Source organism: Taurulus bubalis (assembly GCF_910589615.1).
Source record: "Taurulus bubalis genome assembly, chromosome: 7".
NCBI classification, from domain to species: domain Eukaryota; kingdom Metazoa; phylum Chordata; class Actinopteri; order Perciformes; family Cottidae; genus Taurulus; species Taurulus bubalis.
The window spans coordinates 29,204,925-29,223,477 of NC_136595.1; the positions used below are offsets into that span (position 1 = coordinate 29,204,925).

Genomic DNA, 18,553 nt, shown 5'->3' on the forward strand with positions numbered 1-18,553 from the left:
GGCCACATGTTGGGACTTGGTGGTCACATGGTGGAACTTGGTGGCCACATGTAGGAACTTGGTGGCCACATGTAGGAACTTGGTGGCCACATGTTGGGACTTGGTGGTCACATGTTGGGATTTGGTGGCCACATGTAGGAACTGGGTGCTCACGTGTTGGGACTTGGTGGTCACGTGTTGGGACTTGGTGGCCACATGTAGGAACTTGGTTGTCACGTGTTGAGACTTGGTGGCCACATGTAGGAACTTGGTGGCCACATGTAGGAACTTGGTGGTCACTTGGTGGTCACAAGTTGGGACTTGGTGGTCACGTGTTGGAACTTGGTGGTCACATGTAGGGACTTGGTGGTCACTTGTTGGGACTTGGTGGCCACATGTAGGGACTTGGTGGTCACATGTAGGGACTTGGTGGTCACTTGTTGGGACTTGGTGGCCACATGTAGGGACTTGGTGGTCACATTTAGGGACTTATTGGTCACATGTTGGAACTTGGTGGTCACTTGTTGGAACTTGGTGGTCACTTGTTGGGACTTGGTGGTCACTTGTTGGGACTTGGTGGTCACTTGTTGGGACTTGGTGGCCACATGTTGGGACTTGGTGGTCACTTGTTGGGACTTGGTGGTCACAAGTTGGGACTTGGTGGTCACTTGTTGGGACTTGGTGGTCACTTGGTGGTCACAAGTTGGGACTTGGTGGTCACTTGTTGGAACTTAGTGGTCACTTGTTGGGACTTGGTGGTCACTTGTTGGGACTTGGTGGCCACATGTAGGAACTTGGTGGTCACTTGGTGGTCACTTGTTGGGACTTGGTGGTCACCTCAGGCTGAGGTCGGGGCAGACTGCGGCAGCTGATAGAAGCCTTTCTTGCGGGCCCTCCTCAGGCGGTCCAGGAGCAGCGCAGCAGCTGCCAGCCCAGCGGCGGCGCAGAGGACCGGGACAAAGACGGCGCTGAGACTTGGAGGAAGACTGCTGCTTCTCTCTGAGGGAACCGAAGGAGAAAGAAACTTCAGGATCAAATAAAACCCTTTGCTTTTCTACTAAGACTAAAACATGTGTTTGCATCAGACAGACAGAACCACTGGAAGGACCGGTCTCACTGACCTCTGACGCTGATGCTGAAGACCTGGACCTGGTACCCCAGGTAGTTGGTCACGTTGACCTGGTACAGCCCTGAGTCTCTGGCCGTGACGTTGACCAATAGGAAGCTGCCATTAGTTGAGTACCGCTCCATCCCATCGCTCAGTTTCTTCAGGATCACGGCCGGCGGCGGGAAGCTGACGGCCCGGCAGCAGACGGTGACGTCTTGTCCCTCCTGGACCACGGCAGACGGCAGGACGAGGACTGTGGTGTTCCTCGGAGGAGCTGGACCCCAAGAAACCAGATGAGAGAACATGAGAGGAACAGCAGGAAGTCCTTTTGGTCCTGCAGCACCAAGACTACCCATAAAGAACTGAGACAAGTGTTTTATCATCATAACAAGAACATCTGCTCAACAACCTGGAAATCATTTTTTATGAAACCATTTTATTTTACTCAGAGAGACACTGACGATAACTTCCTCATCTTTTTAAGTTTGAATAGGAAGCAAACCGAATGAAAGTGTCCTGCAGCGAGTAAAGCTGTGACCTTTAACCCTTCAGCACCTCCTCCACAACGTCATGTGACCTCTGGGTTCACTTCCTGTTCTGTCAGTTTATTAAAGGAAACACCGGCAGGCTTTATGCCGCTGTAGCTCCGCCTCCTCAGGTGATGAATCACCTGGACTCAGTGAAACTAAACCCACACCAGACTGAGAACCGGTCCACTTCAGTCCACTTCAGTCCACTTCAGTCTGGTCTCCGTCAGCAGCAGGAGGCTCTAAGTGTCGGACACATTGCTCAACATGGGAGTCAGAGGATATTTCTGTCCTCGGCATCATGTGAGGAGTGAGAGGTCGACCCTTCAGATAACATCCGTCACAGCTATTCAGAGACGAGAAGCAGAAGGACTCCTCAGTTCCATGTAGACCAGTACCTGAGACGGTGATGGACCTGTAGACCAGTACCTGAGACGGTGACGGACCTGTAAACCAGTACCTGAGACGGTGACGGACCTGTAGACCAGTACCTGAGACGGTGACGGACCTGGTGACCAGTTGGGATCCGTGCTGGTTGGAGGCTTCACACTGGTAGTGGGCGGAGTCTTCCAGCTGGGCGGAGGAGAGGCTGAAGGAGAGCGAGGAGGAGGCGGGGTCAGTCCTCTGAAGCTCCGCCCCCTGCCTCCTCAGCACCAGCGTGGTGGGCGGAGCTCCGTCTGAGCGGCAGGTCAACGTCACCTGCTGGCCCTCCAGCACCTGCTCACCTGGACTCACTGAGAGGGAGGTTCTCCTGGGAGGATCTGGAACACAAACATGATCAGAACCTGAATCTGGTCCCCGGTAAAAGCCTTCAGTCGGTCCTCAGACACTCACAGTGGACCTGCAGGGTCCTGCCCGTCCCCCTGGACCTCCACACGCCTCCGTCCTGCGTCAGCAGCTCGGCCCTGCAGGTCAGAACCCGCCGGTCCTCCTGGACCCGCAGCCGGAGTACAGACGAGACGTTCTGCATGGAACCGGAGAACCCAAAGGACTCCGACATCACCGTCGTGTTCCCCGACAGCCACAGGAGCCGCATCTGATTGACCCAGAGGACGCTGCACACGGTACAGTGGAAGACCGCCTCCTGACCCAGCAGGACCGGACCGGGATCCTCCAAGACCGGATCAGACGGGAACGCTGGGAGGAGAAACATCAGAGATCACTCTCTGTGGCGGTGCGTTCAAGGACCCTCTGATATCCTAACAGCCGATGGTTAAAGATGACACGTGAACCGGATCACTGGGAAATATCAACGTCGGCATTTAAAGGAGATAAAGACGACAGGAAGTCACTCACAGTTCATTCTGATCATCTTTATTGTTCCTTTCTGTCTGGTTTAATAAAGTTTTATGTTCAGTGTCATTGTGTCAGTCTTCCGATAAAGTTTGAGTTAATGTTCCTGATTCAGAGTCAGCGTTTGTGTGTGTGTGTGTGTGTGTGTGTGTGTGTGTGTGTGTGTGTGTGTGTGTGTGTGTGTGTTAGTACAACTATGTGCGGGTCACTTCCTGTCGTCAGAGCTGCATTTCGTCCTCTTCAGACTGAAGACAGACCCGCGAGAGGAAACCTCTCTGGGTCACATGGTAGAGACAAACGCTTTCTGATTGGCTCACAGACATTTAGCCTATCTGGAGATTAAAGATCAATAAAAGTTCAACTTCTGATGTTTCACTGGAAACTTTGGTTTTGAACGAACACAAACAAATTTATGTGGAAATGAAACCTGTTAGTTAGTGTTTATAACGTGTCTAATAACACTAAGAATCAGTGTCATTGGTTTCCCACTAGGTGTGAAAGCAGCCTCCGGGTCTCAGACTCACAGTAGACCTGGACCTGGACGGTCCTGGTCCTGCTGACGGAGTCGCACTCGGCCTCACAGCTGTATCCTCCCTCGTCCTGGAGGTCCAGGTCCTGCAAGTGAAGCAGGGACAGTCCGTCCCGCTCGGTCCCCCTGAGGACGGCCCGGTCCTGGTGGGTCCTCCAGGTGAAGGTGGGTGGGTGGAGACATCCGGAGGCTCCACAGGTCAGGACCAGACCTGAACCCCGCTCTGCTGCTGAGGCCGCAGGACTCACCTCCACCTGCAAGGGATGAGCTGACAGAACACGGAAACATTAGTCTGGATTAATCTACTACTACTAAGCTAACATTAGCTTCAAACATTACCTTTACAAATTAGCTTTAAACATTAACTTTAAACTTAGCTTCAAAGATTAGCTTCAAACATTAACTTCAAACATTAGCTTTACAGATTAGTTAAACATTAACTTTAAATATTAGCTTCAGACATCAGCTTCAAACATTAGCTTTAAACTTTAGCTTCAAACATTAGCTTTACAGATTAGCTTTACAGATTAGCTTCAAACCTGAGCTTCAAACATTAGCATCAAACTTTAGCTTCAAACATTAGCTTTACAGATTAGCTTTAAACATTAGCTTCAAATTTGAGCTTCAAACATTAGCTTCAAACTTTACCTTCAAACATTAGCTTCAAACTTTAGCTTCAAACATTAGCTTCAAATTTTAGCTTTAAACATTAGCTTTACAGATTAGCTTCAAACATTAGCTTATTTTCTGTAACCAGTGTAGCATTAAAGCGAGGTGGAATTAGCAAGCCGGATAGCTAGCTAGGCCTCCATCTCAGGACCTGTGTCCGCTTTTGAGCCTCAGAATAAAACTGAACCGGAATCTAAAAGTCACAATAAAATCAGAATGAAATAAGGATGATGAAACTTTAGAAGTAGACCAGTACCTGAGACGGTGACAGACCTGGTGACCAGTTGGGATCCGTGCTGGTTGGAGGCTTCACACTGGTAGTGGGCGGAGTCTTCCAGCTGGGCGGAGGAGAGGCTGAAGGAGAGCGAGGAGGAGGCGGGGTCAGTCCTCTGAAGCTCCGCCCCCTGCCTCCTCAGCACCAGCGTGGTGGGCGGAGCTCCGTCTGAGCGGCAGCTCAACGTCACCTGCTGGCCCTCCAGCACCTGCTCACCTGGACTCACTGAGAGGGAGGTGTTGGTGGGCGGAGCTGTGGGAGAAGGTGTGTCAGTCTAAACAGGTTTCATACACATTCTGACCAATGGATTTCATGACTTTTCCATAACTTTAAACCAAATTTCCATGACCGTAAGAACTTCTCCAGAATAGTGAAGGGAACCGGAGCTTCACCTCACCGTGAACGGTGACCTCCACCCCGGCCGTCTGGTTGCCCTCTGAGTTTCGGGCCTCACACTCGTACCGGCCGGCCTCAAGCGGCGTCACCGCTGTGAGGACCAGCGGCCGGCCTCGACCTCGCCACTCAGATCCACCGTCGGCCGACCTGAAGCTCCAGCTGACGGTCGGCTCAGGGTTTCCCTCCACGACGCAGGTGAGAGTGAGCGGAGAGCCGGCCATCACCAACACAGAGTCTGATGGCATCTTCACCACGGGAGCATCTGAAGAGGACGAGAGGATCCAGAGACTGAGAGGACAATGGACAGTCCTGTTGGACAATGGACAGTCCTGTAGGACAATGAACAGTCCTGTAGGACAATGGACAGTCCTGTAGGACAATGAACAGTCCTGTAGGACAATGAACAGTCCTGTAGGACAATGGACAGTCCTGTAGGACAATGGACAGTCCTGTAGGACAATGGACAGTCCTGTGGGACAAACAACGGTAAAACAACGAGGGTCTGAACTAAAGTCTGACTCTAAAGGACTCACATAGCAGGTTCAGGGGGACCGTGGTCACCCGGGTCCGGTCCTCAGCTGGCAGGTCCTGCAGGTCCATCGTGGCCCTGCAGCTGATGTTTCCTCCCGAGTCCAGTTCCAGAGGAGTGAATCTGTACTCGGACCGGACTGAGCCAGATCCAGGAACTCCCATGATGCTCTGCAGGATGGTGTCGCCTCTGAGCCAGTCGAGGGTCAGCAGCTCAGCAGGGTAGAGGTCTAACACCCGGCAGGTGAGGGTGGACTCCGCCCCCAGACTCAGGTGGTCCTGGCCCCTGATCAGAGGGGCTGATGGGAAGGCTGCACCAGAACAGAGAACATTTCATCCTTCAGTTTATCAGTTGTGAACATGATGATGATGATGATGATGATGAAAGTACAAGTACATATTCAAACATTAGCTTTAAACATTAGCTTTAAACATGAGTTTCAAACATTAGCTTCAAACTTTAGCTTCAAAGATTAGCTTCAAACTTTAGCTTTAAACAGTAGCTTCAAACAGTAGCTTCCAACTTTAGCTTCAAACATGAGCTTGTCTTCAGTTTATCAGCGGTGGACATGATGATGATGATGATGATGATGATGATGAAGTACAAGTACCTCAGACTTGTACTTCAGAGCAGAACTTGAGTATATGTGTGTAAACTCACAGTAAACCTGCAAGGAGGTCTGGATCTGCTTCTTCTCTCCTGCACAGCTGACCCGACACAGCAGCGCTCCCTCGTGCTCCACCATCACGGGGTCAAAGGTCATCACGGCCCAGGTCCCGTTGGTGCTGACGGGTTGCAGAGGTTGGTCCCCCAGCACAGTCCAAGAAACGCTCGGCATGCTGGGACAGTCCTGGGCCCGACACACCAACTGCTGCCGCTCCCCCAGCCGGAACAGAGGCCTTCTGGGAAACACCTCCATGCGGAGGCCCTGAACGCAGCACGATGACATCAGCAGCACAGCTGGGGAAGTAAACAACAACAACAACACCGATGTGACTTCTAAACAAGAACATGACGACACTTCACTTTCACCTGTGCGTCAGGTGTCATCATCTAGAAACAGGGCTCTCAAGTTTTTAAGACAGGTAAGAGTGACATCTCTCTCTTTCTCTCCCCGGACGGAGGCGCGGCCGGGAGAGGGGTGGGGGGTATCTAAATTACATTTCACCCAGATGCAACAGATACGTTTTTCTGATTGGCTATTCGTGTAGCCCATTTATTTTTATTGATTGGCAGGGGATTCGGGGAGACGTGCTTGATTCCTCCATGGTGAGGGCAGCGCGACCAGGTCATGTTTGTGCGCTGCGGCACATTAAATAGCCTAGAGTTTTTTTTCAGCGTGAGAAATACGATGTGTGGCAGGAGGGCGTGACTTAAGACCGAAATGCGTGACAGTCACGCTCAATGCGTGACACTTGAGAGCCCTGTAGAAACATGCCATGAATAATAAGAATACTCTTTAACTGTAGAGCACATTTCACACATGTAGCTCAGAGTGCTGTACATTAAAAAAAAAACTGTTACCTGTATGTTACCTGACTGTTACCTGTATGTTACCTGACTGTTACCTTTATGTTACCTGTATGTTACCTGACTGTTACCTGACTGTTACCTGTATGTTACCTGTATGTTACCTTTATGTTACCTGTATGTTACCTGTATGTTACCTTTATGTTACCTGTATGTTACCTGACTGTTACCTGTATGTTACCTGTATGTTACCTGACTGTTGCCTGTATGTTACCTGACTGTTACCTGTATCTTACCTGACTGTTACCTTTATGTTACCTGACTGTTACCTTTATGTTACCTGTATATTACCTGACTGTTACCTGGCTGTTACCTGTATGTTACCTGACTGTTACCTTTATGCCACCTGTATGTTACCTGACTGTTACCTGACTGTTACCTTTATGTTACCTGTATGTTACCTTTATGTTACCTGACTGTTACCTGACTGTTACCTGACTGATGCCTGTATGTTACCTGACTGTTACCTGCTACCTGACTGTTACCTGATTGTTACCTGTATGTTACCTGTTACCTGACTGTTACCTGCCTGTTACCTGTATGTTACCTGACTGTTACCTGTATGTTCCCTGACTGTTACCTGCATGTTACCTGACTGTTACCTGTATGTTCCCCGACTGTTACCTGTTACCTGACTGTTACCTGACTGTTACCTGTGTGTTACCTGACTGTTACATGTATGTTCCCTGACTGTTACCTGTATGTTCCCTGACTGCTACCTGTATGTTACCTGTATGTTACCTGTATGTTCCCTGACTGCTGCCTGTATGTTACCTGTATGTTACCTGACTGTTACCTGACTGTTACCTGTATGTTCCCTGACTGCTACCTGTATGTTACCTGACTGTTACCTGACTGTTACCTGTATGTTCCCTGACTGCTACCTGTATGCTACCTGTATGTCACCTGTATGTTACCTGACTGCTACCTGTATGTTACCTGACTGTTACCTGTATGTTCCCTGACTGCTACCTGTATGTTACCTGACTGTTACCTGACTGTTACCTGTATGTTCCCTGACTGCTACCTGTATGTTACCTGTATGTTACCTGTATGTTCCCTGACTGCTGCCTGTATGTTACCTGTATGTTACCTGACTGTTACCTGACTGTTACCTGTATGTTACCTGACTGTTACCTTTATGTTACCTGTATGTTACCTGACTGTTACCTGGCTGTTACCTGTATGTTACCTGTATGTTACCTTTATGTTACCTGTATGTTACCTGTATGTTACCTGACTGTTGCCTGTGTGATACCTGACTGTTACCTGTATGTTACCTGACTGTTACCTGTATGTTACCTGACTGTTACCTGTATGTTACCTGTATATTACCTGACTGTGACCTGTATGTTACCTGACTGTTACCTGTATGTTACCTGACTGTTACCTTTATGTTACCTGACTGTTACCTTTATGTTACCTGTATATTACCTGACTGTTACCTGGCTGTTACCTGTATGTTACCTGTATGTTACCTGACTGTTGCCTGTATGTTACCTGACTGTTACCTGTATGTTACCTTACTGTTACCTATATGTTACCTGACTGTTACCTGTATGTTACCTGACTGTTACCTGTATGTTACCTGTATGTTACCTGACTGTTACCTTTATGTTACCTGTATGTTACCTGACTGTTACCTGACTGTTACCTGTATGTTACCTGACTGTTACCTGTATGTTTCCTGACTGTTACCTGTATGTTACCTGACTGTTGCCTGTATGCTACCTGACTGTTGCCTGTATGTTACCTGACTGTTACCTGTATGTTACCTGACTGTTACCTTTATGTTACCTTTATGTTCCCTGACTGTTACCTGGCTGTTACCTGTATGTTACCTGTATGTTACCTTTATGTTACCTGTATGTTACCTGACTGTTACCTGTATGTTACCTGTATGTTACCTGACTGTTGCCTGTGTGATACCTGACTGTTACCTGTATGTTACCTGACTGTTACCTGTATGTTACCTGACTGCTACCTGTATGTTACCTGACTGTTACCTTTATGTTACCTGTATATTACCTGACTGACCTGTATGTTACCTGACTGTTACCTGTATGTTACCTGACTGTTACCTTTATGTTACCTGACTGTTACCTTTATGTTACCTGTATATCACCTGACTGTTACCTGGCTGTTACCTGTATGTTACCTGTATGTTACCTGACTGTTGCCTGTATGTTACCTGACTGTTACCTGTATGTTACCTGTATGTTACCTGTATGTTACCTGACTGTTGCCTGTATGTTACCTGACTGTTACCTGTATGTTACCTTACTGTTACCTATATGTTACCTGACTGTTACCTGTATGTTACCTGACTGTTACCTGTATGTTACCTGTATGTTACCTGACTGTTACCTTTATGTTACCTGTATGTTACCTGACTGTTACCTGACTGTTACCTGTATGTTACCTGACTGTTACCTGTATGTTACCTGACTGTTACCTGTATGTTACCTGACTGTTGCCTGTATGCTACCTGACTGTTGCCTGTATGTTACCTGACTGTTACCTGTATGTTACCTGACTGTTACCTTTATGTTACCTTTATGTTCCCTGACTGTTACCTGGCTGTTACCTGTATGTTACCTGTATGTTACCTTTATGTTACCTGTATGTTACCTGACTGTTACCTGTATGTTACCTGTATGTTACCTGACTGTTGCCTGTGTGATACCTGACTGTTACCTGTATGTTACCTGACTGTTACCTGTATGTTACCTGACTGCTACCTGTATGTTACCTGACTGTTACCTTTATGTTACCTGTATATTACCTGACTGACCTGTATGTTACCTGACTGTTACCTGTATGTTACCTGACTGTTACCTTTATGTTACCTGACTGTTACCTTTATGTTACCTGTATATCACCTGACTGTTACCTGGCTGTTACCTGTATGTTACCTGTATGTTACCTGACTGTTGCCTGTATGTTACCTGACTGTTACCTGTATGTTACCTAACTGTTACCTGTATGTTACCTGACTGTTACCTGTATGTTACCTGTATGTTACCTGACTGTTACCTTTATGTTACCTGTATGTTACCTGACTGTTACCTGACTGTTACCTGTATGTTACCTGACTGTTACCTGTATGTTACCTGACTGTTACCTGTATGCTACCTGACTGTTGCCTGTATGCTACCTGACTGTTGCCTGTATGTTACCTGACTGTTGCCTGTTTGTTACCTGACTGTTACCTTTATGTTGCCTGACTGTTACCTTTATGTTACCTGTATATTACCTGACTGTGACCTGTATGTTACCTGACTGTTACCTGTATGTTACCTGACTGTTACCTTTATGTTACCTGTATATTACCTGACTGTTACCTGGCTGTTACCTGTATGTTACCTGTATGTTACCTGACTGTTGCCTGTATGTTACCTGACTGTTACCTGTATGTTACCTGACTGTTACCTGTATGTTACCTGACTGTTACCTGTATGTTACCTGACTGTTACCTGTATGTTACCTGTATGTTACCTGACTGTTACCTTTATGTTACCTGTATGTTACCTGACTGTTACCTGACTGTTACCTGTATGTTACCTGACTGTTACCTGTATGTTACCTGACTGTTACCTGTATGTTACCTGACTGTTACCTGTATGTTAGCTGACTGTTACCTGTTTGTTACCTGTTGCCTGACTCTTACCTTTATGTTACCTGTATGTTACCTTTATGTTACCTGACTGTGACCTGTATGTTACCTGACTGTTACCTGACTGTTACCTGACTGATGCCTGTATGTTACCTGACTGTTAGCTGTATGTTACCTGACTGTTACCTGCTACCTGACTGTTGCCTGATTGTTACCTGTATGTTACCTGTTACCTGACTGTTACCTGCCTGTTACCTGACTGTTACCTGTATGTTACCTGACTGTTACCTGTATGTTCCCTGACTGTTCCCTGTATGTTACCTGACTGTTACTTGTATGTTACCTGTATGTTAGCTGACTGTTACCTGTATGTTTGCTGACTGTTACCTGTATGTTACCTGACTGTTACCTGTATGTTAGCTGACTGTTACCTGTATGTTACCTGTATGTTCCCTGACTGTTGCCTGTGTGATACCTGACTGTTACCTGTATATTCCCTGACTGTTACCTGTATGTTACCTGACTGTTACCTGTATGTTACCTGACTGTTACCTGTTACCTGACTGTTACCTGTATGTTACCTTACTGTTACCTGTATGTTCCCCGACTGTTACCTGACTGTTACCTGTATGTTACCTGACTGTTACCTGTATGTTCCCTGACTGTTACCTGTATGTTCCCTGACTGTTACCTGTATGTTCCCCGACTGTTACCTGGTACCTGTATGTTACCTGACTGTTACCTGTATGTTCCCCGACTGTTACCTGGTACCTGTATGTTACCTGACTGTTACCTGTATGTTCCCTGACTGCTACCTGTATGTTACCTGACTGTTACCTGACTGTTACCTGTATGTTCCCTGACTGCTGCCTGTATGTTACCTGTATGTTACCTGACTGTTACCTGACTGTTACCTGTATGTTCCCTGACTGCTACCTGTATGTTACCTGACTGTTACCTGACTGTAACCTGTATGTTCCCTGACTGCTACCTGTATGCTACCTGTATGTCACCTGTATGTTACCTGACTGCTACCTGTATGTTACCTGACTGTTACCTGTATGTTACCTGTATGTCACCTGTATGTTACCTGTTCCCTGACTGCTGGCCCTGATGCCCTTTGGCCTCTTGATCACTGAGCTTTTGAAAGAACCTCTGAGGCCTCACAGGGTTCACACCTGTAGGTATGTTGTTGGATAACGACGCTCAGCGTTTATCTGCAGCTTGACGTGACACACAAAGACGGGATATTTGAAACTGTTCAAATAAAATAAATCCATGACAGAGTTTCTCAACCTCTGGGTCGTGACCCCTCGTTGAGTCACCAGTTGTTTACCAACTCTGATAAACTGACTTGTTTAGGATCACTAAACATACATTTGCCTCTTCATTAAATATTTATGATTAATCAGAATAGAATGTCTAGGAATCTTATTCAACACAACCTGAAGGTGAGAATACAATGAAACACTGACAGTACTATGATATAGTATGAGCATAAAAACACACTAATAAATACTATGGGTTACCTGCCAGAACAGAGATCCTGCAGACAGACATCTCACTCCTCCGAGTATCCGAGCAGCAAAACGATGAAGAACAAAGTGGCTCCTTCCTGTCGTGAGATCAGTGAGAACGATCAGTGTTCATGAGAACGATCAGTGAGAATGATAATGTCCATGACCAGTCTGAGGCTGAGGCTCATGTCTGCCGGTCCGCCTCCTCTCTCTCTCTTTCTCCTCTCTCTCTCTCTCTCTCTCCATCTCTCTCCCTCTCTCTCTCTCTCCCTCTCTCCATCCCTCTCCCTCTCTCTCTCCCCTCCCTCTCTCTCCCTCTCCGTCCCTCTCCCTCTCTCTCCCTTTCTCCTGTGAGTCTACAGACCACAGCGCCCTCTGCAGGACGGACCTGAGAGGTTTGTGTTGCTCTGCTTCTTTGTTTCACTTTCTTTCTTTCTTTGTTTCTCTTTGTTTCTCTTTACAGAACGATTCATTTGATGAACTGATTCGTCGTTTCAGGATCAATTGAAATAATTTCCCTGTACATGTATTGCCTCCATCTTTGTTGATCTGTTTGAACTGATCTGAAGGTGCAGTCATGATGATGAGGATGGATTGATTGATCACCACTGTGATCACAATGATTGATCAGTGATTGGCTCTGTGAGGACGACGTGGTCATGTGACCAAAGTCACTTTCTCTGTTTTGTGTTGAGTCACCTGAATGAAGGTGAAGAGTTCATGCGATATCGTCTCCGTTACCCAGAGTTCATAGTGTCCGTTACCCAGAGTTCATACGGTGCATCCCTGTTTCCCTGACTTCTTTTCCTTGAGTCCTAGTCCCTCCCACCAGGGATGCAGTGCAGCTTCACACCACATGGTGGGGCTGTAAGAACACGCTCCACCTGCTTCTGTAGAAGTTACTGAGAATGCCAAATGTCCTCAGCCTTCTTATGAAATACAGTCGCTGCTGGGCCTCTTTGATGCTGTGAGACAGCTGAGGTCCTCGCTCATTCTGAGGAACAAAGGTTTTCATCCTTCCCACCTCTGTGTGTCTGTCAAAGATCAGCTCCTTGGTCTGGTCTGCGTTCAAGGAGATTATTATCCCGACACCAGGCGACCAGTTCCTCCAGCTCTCTTCTGTACGCCGTCTCAGCTCACCAATGATCACGTCTCAGCTCACTAGTGATCACCGTCTCAGCTCACCAGTGATCACATCTCAACTCACCAGTGATCATCGTCTCATCTCACCAGTGAGTACGTCTCAGCTCACCAGTGACTACCGTCTCAACTCACCAATGATCACGTCTCAACTCACCAATGATCATCGTCTCAACTCACCAATGATCACGTCTCAACTCACCAATGATCACCGTCTCAACTCACCAATGATCACGTCTCAACTCACCAATGATCACCGTCTCAACTCACCAATGATCACGTCTCAACTCACCAATGATCATCGTCTCAGCTCACCAGTGATCATCGTCTCAGCTCACTAGTGATCGTCGTCTGAGCTCACGAGTGATGACCGTCTAAACTCACAAGTGATCACCGTCTCAGCTCACCGGTGATCACCGTCTAAGTTCACCAGTGATCATCGTCTCAGCTCACTAGTAATCGTCTTAGCTCACCAGTGATCATCGTCTCAGCTCACCAGTGATCATCGTCTCAGCTCACTAGTGATCACCGTCTCAGCTCACCAGTGATCATCGTCTCAGCTCACTAGTGATCACCGTCTCAGCTCACTTGTGATCATCGTCTCAGCTCACTTGTGATCATTGTCTCAGCTCACCAGTGATCACCGTCTCAGCTCACTAGTGATCGTCTCAGTTCACCAGTGATCACCGTCTCAGCTCACTAGTGATCGTCTCAGTTCACCAGTGATCACCGTCTCAGCCCACCAGTGATCATTGTCTCAGCTCACCAGTGATCATCGTCTCAGCACACTAGTGGTCACCGTCTCAGCTCACCAGTGATCACCATCTCAGCTCACTAGTGATCGTCTCAGCTCACCAGTCATCACCGTCTCAGCTCACTAGTGATCGTCTCAGCTCACCAGTGATCACCGTCTCAGCTCACCAGTGATCACCGTCTCAGCCCACCAGTGATCACCGTCTCAGCTCACCAGTGATCATCGTCTCAGCTCACCAGTGATCACCGTCTCAGCTCACCAGTGATCACCGTCTCAGCCCACCAGTGATCACCGTCTCAGCCGACTAGTGATCACCGTCTCAGCCCACCAGTGATCACCATCTCAGCTCACTAGTGATCGTCTCAGCTCACTAGTAATCACCATCTCAGCTCACCAGTTATCATCGTCTCAGCTCACCGGTGATCACCATCTCAGCTCACCAGTCATCATCGTCTCAGTTCACCAGTGATCACCGTCTCAGCTCACCAGTGATCACCGTCTCAGCTCACCAGTGATCACCGTCTCAGCTCACCAGTGATCATCGTCTCAGCTCACTAGTAATCGTCTTAGCTCACCAGTTATCATCGTCTCAGCTCACCAGTGATCATCGTCTCAGCTCACCAGTGATCATCGTCTCAGTTCACCAGTGATCATCGTCTCAGCTCACTAGTAATCGTCTTAGCTCACCAGTGATCACCGTCTCAGCTCACCAGTGATCACCATCTCAGCTCACTAGTGATCGTCTCAGCTCACCAGTCATCATCGTCTCAGCTCACTAGTAATCACCGTCTCAGCTCACCAGTCATCATCGTCTCAGCTCACCAGTGATCATCGTCTCAGCTCACTAGTGATCGTCTCAGCTCACCAGTGATCATCGTCTCAGCTCACGAGTGATCACCGTCTCAGCTCACCAGTGATCACCGTCTCAGCTCACCAGTGATCATCGTCTCAGCTCACCGGTGATCACCATCTCAGCTCACCAGTCATCATCGTCTCAGTTCACCAGTGATCACCGTCTCAGCTCACCAGTGATCACCGTCTCAGCTCACCAGTGATCATCGTCTCAGTTCACCAGTGATCATCGTCTCAGCTCACTAGTAATCGTCTTAGCTCACCAGTTATCATCGTCTCAGCTCACCAGTGATCATCGTCTCAGCTCACCAGTGATCATCGTCTCAGTTCACCAGTGATCATCGTCTCAGCTCACTAGTAATCGTCTTAGCTCACCAGTGATCATCGTCTCAGTTCACCAGTGATCATCGTCTCAGCTCACTACTAATCGTCTCAGCTCACCAGTGATCATCGTCTCAGCTCACCAGTGATCATCGTCTCAGCCCACCAGTGATCACCGTCTCAGCCCACCAGTGATCACCGTCTCAGCCCACCAGTGATTATTGTTTCAGCTCACCAGTATCACCGTCTCAGCTCACCAGTGATCGTCTCAGCTCACCAGTGATCACCGTCTCGGCTCACCAGTGATCATCTCAGTTCACCAGTGATCACCGTCTCAGCTCACTAGTAATCGTCTCAGTTCAACAGTGATCACCATCTCAGCTCACCAGTCATCATCGTCTCAGCTCACTAGCGATCGTACCAGCTCACCAGTGATCATCGTCTCAGCTCACTAGTGATCACCGTCTCAGCTCACCAGTGATCACCGTCTCAGCTCACCAGTGATCGTCTCAGTTCACCAGTGATCACCGTCTCAGCTCACTAGTGATCGTCTCAGTTCACCAGTGATCACCGTCTCAGGTCACCAGTGATCGTCTTAGCTCACCAATGATCATCGTCTCAGCCCACCAGTGATCATCGTCTCAGCTCACCAGTGATCATCGTCTCAGCTCACCAGTGATCACCGTCTCAGCTCACCAGTGATCGTCTCAGTTCACCAGTGATCACCGTCTCAGCTCACTAGTGATCGTCTCAGTTCACCAGTGATCACCGTCTCAGCTCACCAGTGATCACCGTCTCAGTTCACCAGTGATCACCGTCTCAGTTCACCAGTGATCACCGTCTCAGCTCACCAGTGATCATCGTCTTAGTTCACCAGTGATCATCGTCTCAGCTCACTAGTAATCGTCTTAGCTCACTAGTTATCATCGTCTCAGCTCACCAGTGATCATCGTCTCAGCTCACCAGTGATCACCGTCTCAGCCCACCAGTGATCATCGTCTCAGCTCACCAGTGATCATCGTCTCAGCTCACCAGTCATCATCGTCTCAGCTCACTAGTAATCACCGTCTCAGCTCACCAGTTATCATCGTCTCAGCTCACCAGTGATCATCGTCTCAGCTCACTAGTGATCGTCTCAGTTCACCAGTGATCACCGTCTCAGCTCACCAGTGATCGTCTCAGCTCACCAGTGATCACCGTCTCGGCTCACCAGTGATCATCTCAGTTCACCAGTGATCACCATCTCAGCTCACCAGTGATCGTCTCAGCCCACCAGTGATCATCGTCTCAGCCCACCAGTGATCATCGTCTCAGCTCACCAGTGATCATCGTCTCAGCTCACCAGTCATCATCGTCTCAGCTCACCGGTGATCATCGTCTCAGCTCACTAGTGATCGTCTCAGCTCACCAGTGATCATCGTCTCAGCTCACTAGTGATCACCGTCTCAGCTCACCAGTGATCGTCTCAGCTCACTAGTGATTATCGTCTCAGTTCACCAGTGATCACCGTCTCAGCTCACCAGTGATCACCGTCTCAGCTCACCAGTGATCGTCTTAGCCCACCAGTGATCATTGTCTCAGCCCACCAGTGATCATCGTCTCAGTTCACCAGTGATCATCGTCTCAGCTCACCAGTGATCATCGTCTCAGTTCACCAGTGATCACCGTCTCAGTTCACCAGTGATCACCGTCTCAGCTCACTAGCGATCGTCTCAGTTCACCAGTGATCATCGTCTCAGCTCACCAGTGATCACCGTCTCAGTTCACCAGTGATCACCGTCTCAGCTCACCAGTGATCACCGTCTCAGCTCACCAGTGATCATCGTCTTAGTTCACCAGTGATCATCGTCTCAGCTCACTAGTAATCGTCTTAGCTCACTAGTTATCATCGTCTCAGCTCACCAGTGATCATCGTCTCAGCTCACCAGTGATCATCGTCTCAGCTCACCAGTGATCACCATCTCAGCTCACCAGTGATTATCTCAGCCCACCAGTGATCATCGTCTCAGCTCACCAGTGATCATCGTCTCAGCCCACTAGTGATCATCGTCTCAGCTCACCAGTGATCATCGTCTCAGCCCACCAGTGATCATCGTCTCAGCTCACCAGTGATCATCTCAGCCCACCAGTGATCACCGTCTCAGCTCACCAGTGATCATCGTCTCAGCCCACCAGTGATCATCGTCTTAGCCCACCAGTGATCACCGTCTCAGCCCACCAGTGATCACCGTCTCAGCCCACCAGTGATTATTGTTTCAGCTCACCAGTGATCACCATCTCAGCTCACCAGTGATCATCGTCTCAGCTCACTAATAATCGTCTCACCTCACTAATAATCGTCTCAGCTCACCAGTGATCACTGTCTCAGTTCACCAGTGATCATCGTCTCAGCTCACCAGTGATCACCGTCTCAGTTCACCAGTGATCGTCTCAGTTCACCAGTGATCATCGTCTCAGCTCACCAGTGATCACCGTCTCAGCTCACCAGTGATCACCGTCTCAGCTCACTAGCGATCGTCTCAGTTCACCAGTGATTATCGTTTCAGCTCACCAGTGATCACCATCTCGGCTCACCAGTGATCGTCTCAGCTCACCAGTGATCACCATCTCAGCTCACCAGTGATTATCTCAGCCCACCAGTGATCATCGTCTCAGTTCACCAGTGATCACCGTCTCAGCTCACCAGTGATCACCGTCTCAGTTCACCAGTAATCACCGTCTCAGTTCACCAGTGATCACCGTCTCAGCTCACTAGCGATCGTCTCAGTTCACCAGTGATCATCGTTTCAGCTCACCAGTGATCACCATCTCGGCTCACCAGTGATCGTCTTAGCCCACCAGTGATCACCATCTCAGCTCACCAGTGATCATCGTCTCAGCCCACCAGTGATCATCGTCTCAGCTCACCAGTGATCACCGTCTCGGCTCACCAGTGATCATCTCAGTTCACCAGTGATCACCGTGTCAGCTCACTAGTGATCATCGTCTCAGCTCACTAATAATCGTCTCACCTCACTAATAATCATCTCAGCTCACCAGTGATCACCGTCTCAGCTCACTAGTGATCATCGTCTCACCTCACTAATAATCGTCTCAGCTCACCAGTGATCGTCTCAGCCCACCAGTGATCATCGTCTCAGCCCACCAGTGATCATCGTCTCAGCCCACCAGTGATCATCGTCTCAGCCCACCAGTGATCATCGTCTCAGCCCACCAGTGATCACCGTCTCAGCCCACCAGTGATCACCGTCTCATTCCAATGACGGAGCATCTGGAGGCTGCTGGTGTCATCAGTCAGATGTGAGAGGAAAGGACGTCTCATGCCTCTTAAAACATACTTCCTTGTGTCCTCTCTCCTTGTTTCCTCTCTCCTTGTGTCCTCTCCCGACCTCGTCTCCGTTACCCAGAGTTCATAGTGTCCGACCTCGTCAGACAAGATCTGTACTACAATATATCTGAGATGAAGTGTACATGTGTACTTGAGTACATGACATGTTATCACCGTCTTTAAACCACAAA

At 48.5% G+C, this 18,553-nt stretch overlaps 1 protein-coding gene across 1 annotated transcript; it reads right to left on the reverse strand.

The window, feature by feature from the left end:
• Positions 1–817: 817 nt before the first annotated feature.
• vcam1b (vascular cell adhesion molecule 1b) lies at positions 818–17,598 on the reverse strand (the record flags this gene model as incomplete). Its single annotated transcript, XM_079220884.1, has 10 exons — positions 818–978; positions 1,101–1,361; positions 2,106–2,375; positions 2,449–2,751; positions 3,432–3,704; positions 4,362–4,631; positions 4,777–5,037; positions 5,309–5,614; positions 5,965–6,264; positions 17,586–17,598. The coding sequence occupies 10 exons, from the start codon at positions 17,596–17,598 to the stop codon at positions 818–820; spliced, it is 2,418 nt and encodes an 805-aa protein (XP_079077010.1).
• Between the last annotated feature and the right edge of the window lie 955 nt (positions 17,599–18,553).